We start from the raw sequence: 9,894 nt of genomic DNA, 5'->3' as shown, positions 1-9,894 counted from the left end.
AATTACGGATTCATTTTGGTCTCTAAACTTGAAAAATATAAAAGTTTGATGATCTAGTACTCTGAAATTGTGTCATATTATCACTTGAAAATTACAAAATTTATATAAATTTTTAGGTGATGATATGGTATAACCATAGAGTGTCACATAAAGTGTTTTAATAATTGGACTAGTGATTGAATTGGTTAGATCAGCGCGGTTTCCAATTCAATTGGTTTGATTGATTTAATTACTAGACCAACAATAATTAAATAAATATTTAAAATTTCATAAAATTAAAAAAAAAGTATTAAACTGGTTCAACCTGTTCAACTACTAGTTTTTGTCTCAAGTTTCAATTTTTACCGGTTTTGAGTAGTTTCCAATTCAATCGCTTCAACCCTTTGTTTTGATTAGTATATTGGTCGGTTCTCAATCCAATCAATTTGATTAGCCAATCTAGCCATGTTCCAAGAACTTTGGTCACGTCATCAAATCTAGAGGAAATGCAAGTCTAGGGATCAAAATGGATCTACTTACCAAGTTCAAGTACCAAAGTAGACCTAATTACTAAGTTCAAGGACCAAAATTTATATTATCCAAAAAAAATTCAATGTTAGGACTTAAAACCAGGATTTAAACTCCATATAAATCCATCTCCTTTCCAAAATTTTAATGTACCAAAAATAAAGAGAGAAGAAAATGTACCCAAAAAAAATATAATAATAAGTCAAAATTATATTGGTAAAATTGGTGTTGTAAAGGTGTTGGCACCAAAGAAAAAAAGTACTTAAAAATTGTACTTCAAATTATAGTGGCAAAAATTTAATGTACTTAAAAAATAAAAAAGAAATTAAAAAAATTACCAAAAAATTGTAGAACAACTAGAAAAATCTAATTAAAGTAACTCAAAATTATAGTGGCAAAATTGGTGTTGTAATGGTGTTGGCACCAATATTGTAACTCATCCCACCTCAAATTAATAATAATAATAATAATAATAATAATAATAATAATAATAATAATGTTAAAATATAGTATAGTCTGAGTTTATGTATTTTTAATAGAGAACTTAGTTTTGCATTTTATTTATATGAATTTAATCATATACTTTTATGAATTCAGATTTATTGTAACATTATTATTTTTTGTTATATGACTATTAAGTGAATATTTTTTTTATTTCAAAATCTCCAATCAATAAATTTAATGAAAAATTTCAACATTATTAACAATTAAACTTCACTTTCTAAATTTGAAATAAAAGAGCTAAATTCTTGAAAACTAAATATCAAATAAACAAAAATTACATAAACTTCATATTTTATCCTCAAAGGATTCATCCATAACCTCTAAATCTAACTTATAATGTGAGCCGTCCAACTAAATAAATTTACCAAATCCGAAAACACACAATTATCTTGTTTTATTTTTATAATTTTGTTGTAATTTCTTATTTTTCCCTGCTTTTGTGTGTAATTAATTACCATTTACATTCAATTATTTTGCCAACTATCAAAAAATATCTTCAAGATTTTTCCATGCAAGTAATCCGCATATTTTCCTTGATTTATTCACTCCTAAAACATCATATGAGGATTTGTCTTCTAAGTTGGTAAATTACATTAGGAAGTACAACTATATTAATTAACAATTACAATAATTAAATAGTATTTGAAAATCATTACTAATCACAAATCTAATATAGATTAGATTAGAATAACTATACGGACAAGACTCATACAGAGTCAGATTTAAGCCAAAAATAGATTTGAACAGTGTTCACACATAATTTAGAGGATCGAATCTAAGCACTCAAGATCTCATAACCTTAACCTTCCTGATACAACCAAAACCTAATTAGCAACCTTTTAAACAAGCTGTTAAATGCATAGCTAACCTAACAAGAATTTTCTACACACCAATAGAAATTTCCAGAAAGAAATTATTAAAAACTGACAAAAACTAATAAAGGGTACTGATGAAATGAAAAGAAAGTAACGTATAAGTTTGATACACACCAAAAGCACTCTTTTAACACATAATAAGGATTAAAGGGTAATGAAATGAAAAAGGAAATGGCAATATTCATACAAAATTAATAAACCTTCAAGCATTGAATTTTTAATGTAATTAAGTGTATCCCAATCGAAGTTCCAAATCCAAATCTTCCTTGGAATCACTAACCACACCCATCTCTAAGTCTAAATCCAAGTCCAAACTCACATTCTTTTTTTTCTTCTTCATGAACTTATTATTACACCCATAATCTTTGAATTCTTTGACTCCAAACAATGGTTTTGCACCCTTCATGCTCGTTGAATCCGTGCTATCTACGACGGTTTCATTAACTAACCATTTCTTCATTTCACAAGGTAATGGAGAAGAAACCAAGGATGAAGAAGAGAAATTAGGGTTAGGGTTAAAGTTAAGGTTAAGGTTAAGGTTCAGAAATGGTGACTGACCATGATGATCCATTGGAGGAGGTAATTGTCTTAGCCTGGCTTTATCTCTCCTGTGAACATTCATGTGACCACCCAGAGCTTGAGCTGATCTAAATCCTCTCTCGCAGAAACTGCAAGTGTAAGATCTTGGCGGCCATGAAAACCCAGATAGATAATCTTCTTCAAAACCTTGATTCGTGGCCATGGATATTCTTCTGGTTTTGAATCAGACCTAGACAAGATAAAAAAAGAAAGAAAGAAAGAAAAAAGACAAGAATAATCTAGCTCACATCATGTCAATTTATATGAAGAATCAAAAGAACCCCATCTCTTAAAAAGTTGAGACTAGAAGAAGGGAGATAGAGGAAATTAATTAAAAGTAACTGAGGGATATACCTGATATATATGATGATGAAAGGGAGAAGAAATTGAAGTGATTAGATTTGCAAGAAACAGGCCATCAAAATTCTAAGCTAGAAGCTGAAAACCACCCTTGTTTGGTGACTACTTGCTATATATGTAGAACCTTGGCCTGCCAAGTTTTGCCTTTTTGCTAAATGAAGAAAAATATCTCAAACTATTTTTAAAAATGGTCTAAAAAGTACTGTTTTCCAAACAATTTTTACAATGAGAAATTGGACCTGGCCAGATGCCATTGGTCAAAACATCAGATGGTAAGAGGAAAAAGAAAAGGAAATTGTACTTGTTTCTTCCCCAAGCTTGATATCCCATGGCTAATTCTTATCTTCCGTAAGGAAAAAGGAAAGAAATGTTAATTTTTTTTATTGGAATATAGATGGATTTTGTTAAGAAATGAAATCATTGGAGAATACAAAAACCAAGGTAAAATATAAAGGTTCTGCACTTCCTATACAACGAAATGAAAAAAAAAAGAAAAAAAACTCCCAAAAAACTTTCAAGAACCAGAAAATGAAACCCAACAACAATTAGTGTAAAAATCCATCGATCCAACGTGAAGGCTTTAGGAAACTTGTAAGAACACCGATAGTTTCAACATGCAGCTGTTTGGAGTGTTGAAGATCTGCAAAAATACTCCAAGTTTGAGTCACCTGTTCGTATTCCAAGGTTGAATACGAGGTTCTTCTTCAGTATTGGCCATAGTCTTGCATCAATCCATCTTCTACCAAGGTAATAGTTTTGAGTTTCTCGATTACACTTAAGCAATCTCCCTCTAATATTATGCTTTGAAAGCTCAGGTCAAAGGCTAAATGAAGTGCTGGATTATAAGCTAGACAAGTTAGTGTTTCGAAAAGAAAGTGTAAAAACATAGTTCTTGGGATTAGATTTGAGTTTCAAGATTTTTTTCATTCAAATAAAATACCCCTTTCATTCCATCACGTTTTGACTTTTAATGCTTCTTGTCTTTTCAAAATTATTTTGGATAAAAATTTTAAAAATATATTATAAAAAAATTTTCGCTCAAAAAATGTTAATAGTGACATTTTTTTTTGGTGGAATAGAGAGTGGTATAATATTCAAGCAATCATTTTAGGTAAGAGATTTGTGTGATATCTGGGTTTAAATCTCTAAATTTTTTAAAATTAGTATTTTTCAAGTTATAAATATAGATACAATCACAATTATAAGTACAAATAACTAATATTTGAATGATATTATTTTTAATTCAATAAAATATTAAATGCACAAACATTAAATAACAAATATTTAACTGTTGTTTAAAAAAAAGGATGAAGCATATTCTCAAAAAGGACAACTTAATTGTTGATAGTCTGGTCAAGACATTTTGTATTACGAGACTATTTGAGGATCCTCCTTTGAGAGTCTAGTTTATTTATTTTGTATTATTCATTCTTTCACAAAAAAAGTAAGTTAAATTATGCTATTAGTGGCGAAAGTTGTGGATTTAATTCATATACTTTAATGTGATTATTTTTAGCTTTTGTACTTTTCAAATTTTAAAATTTCAATCATCGCCAAAAGATAACTACTAAATTCATTAAGTTAAGTTTTGCTATTTCCAAGATCTGATGTGCCAAACATATTATAATAAGTGCAATGCTATGTCAGCTTATTATTTCCAAATGTTTCTTACTAAAAATCTAGTTAATGTATTAATAGTTGTCATTTACATCAAGATTGAAATTCCAAAATTCGAAAAGTATAGGGACCTAAAATGATCCACTTGGAGAATATGAACCAAATCTACAACTGTAGGTATAGTACATGACTAGTAACTAAATTTAACGAAACCAATTTAACTACTAGTACTGTTTAGGTTAGGATTAAAATTGATCAATTCAAAAAGTATTAGGACTCAAATTAAAATACAGAAACTAAATCCACAACTTTTACAATGTATAAGAACTAAAAGCATAATTTAACCTAAAAAGAAAAGTATTATTAGTGTATATCTTTTTTAATTCAATAAAAGTAATATGTTAATGCAAAAAAATGCTGTGAAGTGGTAAAAAAAATCATTAACCTGTATTTAATGCAATACAAAAAATAAGGGATAAGTAACATTAAGTTTTTGATAATCTTTTTTAATTTCGTGTTTAGATTTTTTTTAGTTAACATTAATTTTTGAATTTGATAATTTCTTTTCATTTTCAATTTCAATTTGTATAATGATATGATTATACCGTATAATTATCTAATTTTTTTATAAAAAATTATAATTTTTTGAGATTAGACGTGGGTTGCTTTCACCTATGCCCTGTGTATCTAATGTTATTGTAGCAAAGGGCTGTTTAGTGTAGAAGTTATGACGGTAAACCATATATGAACCAAACGACAAGTACAGGTAACAGCAATAAATTATTTCAATGTCCAACTATCTGTTTATCAACGTCCCAAGTGCATGAATTGATTACTGAATCGATCCCAATGCATGAACCAATGCATTCATTAATTTTTGTAAAGTACTATCATGAAACTGACATGTAACAGTGAAGTGTTTTTGTTCCATTGCGTGGATGAGCTTGGTTATTAAATATGTTCATCATTCAGCATTAACGGTGATAAAGGTGTCGATGATACTGCTACATGACCAGAAATCAATTCATAAACCGAGAAGATGTCAAGGTTTCTAGAAGAGTTGTTGAGTGGTGGAGTATTTCGAAAAAAGTTTTTGAAATGTCGTTTGTTGAGTAGCCAATTATAATGATAGATATTATCTTTATATTGGGATTTTGTCTCTTTCCTCCATTAAAAGCCTTGAAAGGATTCACAAAGGGAGAATGCTTTGGTTGATGATGATATGAGTTGCAAGGCTCACAAGAAAAGTGTTAGTATAATTCGTAATATTAATTATGTAGTTTATATCTCTTAGGTTGGTGGTTTGAGTCTCCCTCAAATAGGTGATTTACATCATTAATGTTACACGCTATATTGATTAAATACTTTTAATCATATAAAAATTAACTTAATGTTTATTAAGTAATCAATATAGTAAATAATTAATTGGTTAAATAAGTATTTTAGTTTTTTTGCCAAGACAAATCGGTAAAAGTATTTTCGAAACTCTTGTACTAGGAGTCAAATTGTATTTTGTCCCTTTACTCAAAAAATGAACAAAATAATTCTTGTACATCAAATCAAAGAGCTAACTAGTTCTTTTAATTAAAACTTTCATCTATTTTTTTGTTAAAAACTAACATGTTTGATTAAATAACCAAACAGTTACACATAGCGTGCCACGTATACCTCATCGTACATGGACCAAATTTTAATAGAAATGAATGAAATTTTAAATAGAATGATCAATTTACTTTTTAATCTAACATACAAAGACTAATTTACTCATTTTTTAATAGAAAGTATAAAATATAATCAAACTTTTAATATAAAAATTCTTCATAATACTTCACTTAGACACATTCTAACAACACAGAAGAGATGTCTCATCTAAATGTTAGGTATAATTTTATTATATATTTATATATATCATGTTGGAACATTGACTGGTTGACTCAATGTTGAAACATAAATTTTGATAGGAATTTTTTAAACATAGTTTTTGTCTAACCTATTTTTACAAAATAAGTTTTGATAAAACATATATACGTTTTGGTAAATTAAAATTTTTAATTTGTATTGTTGTATTTATTACTTTGTAATTCGAAATAAACAATTTTAATATAAAAAGGAGACTTTCTTTGGTGACTTGAAAGAGCTTTGACTAAATAGTAACATCTGTGTAGGATCCATTAAGATGTATTCCATCTTATTGGAAAGTAATTTGGATAAGAAAAGCAGTATGGAATATGTTTATAAATTTATCCCAAACAAATTTGATCACTAGAGCTGAAATTGCTTTAGAAGAACATAGATCAAAAGTAGCAGACGAAATTTTGAATAAGTGTTTAAACAGCAGTTCTGATTGCAATCGCGTTAATCACGATCAATTACTATAAATATTCGAAAATTGCTCAGCTTGAGAATTCTAAGACTTGATAATTAGGGATCCAAAGCACAAAAATGAAGCCGAAATAGCAAGAGATAATAGGGTAACTGAAGTCGGAACCCGTCCTTTGTCCCTCCTAAAAATCATTCCATCGATCAAAGGATATTGCACCATTAGGACATAAAACGAGAGGAAAATTTGTCCGAACATCGCATTGAAACTTCCATCGACGACTGTCCTGGTGGCCCCGGCGGCAAAACAAATCATGTTCAAGGTAACCAACTGTTGTAGGCCAATTTTAGCCCATTTACATCAAAACCCAATTTAGCCTTACCTAACCCACCAAAATTAAACCCAAAATCCAAAATCTTAACTACCCAAAGCCAAATTTACATCAAAATCCCAATAGCCCAAACCCTAAGCCCAAATCAAAATAAAAAAACCTAGCCCACAACTTAAACTTTTCTCAACTAGCCACTCCTTTTCCACCACCAACTCCACTAGCCACACCTTTCCACCACCAACTCCACTAGCCACTCTTTTCCACCACCAACTCCACTAGCCACACCTTTTCCACCACCAACTCCACTAGCCACTCTTTTTCCACCACCAACTCCACTAGCCACACCTTCTCCACCACTACTTGTACCTACAAATGAAGACATAAACAATAAAAAAAATATTTTGTTAATGGCTATATAAGCCTTCTCATATTTTGTATATGGGGGGATTTTTTTTTTGAGAGTTTTTGGGAGAGAAAGTTATTGTAAAGGATTTTTGGAGAGGTTTCTTTTTAAAGTAATTAAGGAGAAGAGTTATTGTGAAGGCTAGTTTTTGGAGAAACTAGTTTTTTTGAAGATTAATCAAAGATCAAATCAAAAGAGGTTTCTTTGTCTATTCTCATTTTAAGTTCTTTGTTTACTTATTGTTTTCCTTTCAATCTTATTTTGTTTCTTTTATACGAAAGAAAAAAAATAAAAGGAGGAAGCTTACCCATTTTTACCGAAAAAGTTTTTTGAGGTCCGGCTGCCGTGTACGGTGGCGCCGGCGGCGGTCCGGCGACCGGACGATGGCCGACCTTGTGGCCGAAAATCATCCACCTTCTCCCTCTCTCTCCTTTTTGTTATTATTATATTTCTTAATATTATATTATATATATTCTTTTAATATATTAGGTATATTTTAAATTCTATATTACGTATATATATATTATACTATTTTATGTATATATCTTTAATATTATATTATTTATATATATATATATATATTTTTACATGTTATCTTATGTATATATCTTAACTATATTATGTATGTATTTTTAACACTATATTATGTACATATTTTTAATATTATGACGTATTTATTTTTTTATATATGTACATATTGATGTAGTATTATTAATAGTATTGATTTTTAAACATCATTATTATTTCTAATATATATATTATGTACTTTTTTTATTTCTATTTTATTTTTTATTTGTCAATATTAATTATTATTATTCTAATATTTTGATATTTTAATATTTTATATTTTATATATTTTATTATTCACATCATTATTCGCATTTTTTGACAATAATATTCTTGGATTTTTTTTACTATCATTTTAAAAACTTTTTACATTTTAATTTTAAGAATAAGGCAATGTACCGATTTAACATTAAGTCATCGATTTCATCGCTATGTTGGGTGAAATTAATCGGCTCGTGTTAAAAACGGGACGTCCTTCTAAAAAACAAAAAACTTGCAACTTCTCATTTCCTTCAATCGGATCACACTTAAATGTCAAATTGAATTCGTATTTTTGAAAATCAAGACAACATGTGTTTAATAAGATACCAATTTTGGGCGTCGCGAGGGTGCTAATACCTTCCTCGCGCGTAACCGACTCCCGAACCCTAAATTTTCTCTGGATTCTAATGTAGACCTAAACTTAGCCTTTTATTTGTTTTAATAAGAGATCTAATAGGTGTCCGATCACACCTAGGAAAAAGGATCGGTGGCGACTCCCTGTTTATTTCAAAAATCAAATGTCAAATTTCAAACTTTTTTTCAATAAATCGCCACAATTAGCGACCAAGCTAAGCTAAAATTTTTACGTCGCTACAGCTGGCGACTCTACTAGGGACCCTTTTTTAGAGTCGAGTCGAATTAAACTCGCGTTGTCAAAATTTTCAAAGTTTCTTGTTCAAATTAACATTTAGTCGTGATCCTTAAATTTTTTGTTTTCAAAAAAATCATGCATTTGCATCGTGTTGTATATATTCTAACTTGTTTTATCAGGTTGTTTTTCAGCTTTAAATTTTTGCGATTTTAGTTTTGGTTTAGTTTTTCTAAATAAAACGTAAAGGTTTACAAGTTTCTCCCCACACACGTGCACGTGCATTTTTGTTGCATAACATGAGCTCTATACCCGGGCTCCGTCCCTGTTAAGAGAAAGTAAATGCTACGCCATCGTGAGTTAACTCGTTCCTCTGCACAGGCTAGTGAATACTTTCGGGTTACATATGACTTATGCTTTCGTGAGTTAACTTGTCCCTCCGCATAGGCATAAGTAAATGTAATCCCTCGAATTGATCTCGTAAGCCTATGATGGGCCATGACCGAGGCTCTGTACTAATCTTAGTAGATGACAGTGCAGACGATTCGAGTACCCATCTAGAACCAAAACCGCATATAGTGAACCATACGAGCCATCCAACTAGAGCCATGCCGAACCTCCACTCGTTTAGTAGTCACCGAAATAAGTACACGAGAAAAGCACATCTTACCTTCTATTTCTTTTACATTTGTGCTTTCTAAGCAAGGGAATCGAGTCCACTGGACCAAGTAGCTTAATTTGTTAGATTTTCTACAGTTTTTCTCTGTTTATATGTGTTGCGCTAACCAATGTCGTTTGTCTGTATTTTTATTTTTCATCATGCATCGAAGGCATCTTGTTAGGAAAGTGTTGATTAGAGATTGGTTGCCAAAAACGGGTTTCTAATGGAGGAGTCAATTATACGAGTGACCGAAACGTTGTGTTATACTACTTTGATTAAGGAAATGCCTAAATAGGGGCTATCTTGAAATTAACACCAAA

General features: G+C 30.0%; 1 protein-coding gene across 1 annotated transcript; it reads right to left on the bottom strand.

The window, feature by feature from the left end:
• Window positions 1-2,046: 2,046 nt before the first annotated feature.
• On the bottom strand, window positions 2,047-3,742 carry LOC121203032 (transcriptional regulator SUPERMAN). Its single transcript, XM_041088152.1, has 2 exons — window positions 2,820-3,742; window positions 2,047-2,655 (listed from the first exon to the last, which is right to left on the bottom strand). The coding sequence occupies exon 2, from the start codon at window positions 2,626-2,628 to the stop codon at window positions 2,113-2,115; it is 516 nt and encodes a 171-aa protein (XP_040944086.1). The 5' UTR covers window positions 2,629-2,655; window positions 2,820-3,742; the 3' UTR covers window positions 2,047-2,112.
• Between the last annotated feature and the right edge of the window lie 6,152 nt (window positions 3,743-9,894).

This window comes from Gossypium hirsutum, chromosome D02, assembly GCF_007990345.1.
Source record: "Gossypium hirsutum isolate 1008001.06 chromosome D02, Gossypium_hirsutum_v2.1, whole genome shotgun sequence".
NCBI classification, from domain to species: Eukaryota; Viridiplantae; Streptophyta; class Magnoliopsida; order Malvales; family Malvaceae; genus Gossypium; species Gossypium hirsutum.
The sequence above is the reverse complement of the archived record's forward strand: the minus strand, read 5'-3'. Positions and strand labels throughout refer to the sequence as shown.

Bases quoted from the DNA above. Each gene is read 5' to 3' on its own strand.
- LOC121203032 (XM_041088152.1), bottom strand. From the start codon at position 2,628: ATGGCCACGAATCAAGGTTTTGAAGAAGATTATCTATCTGGGTTTTCA.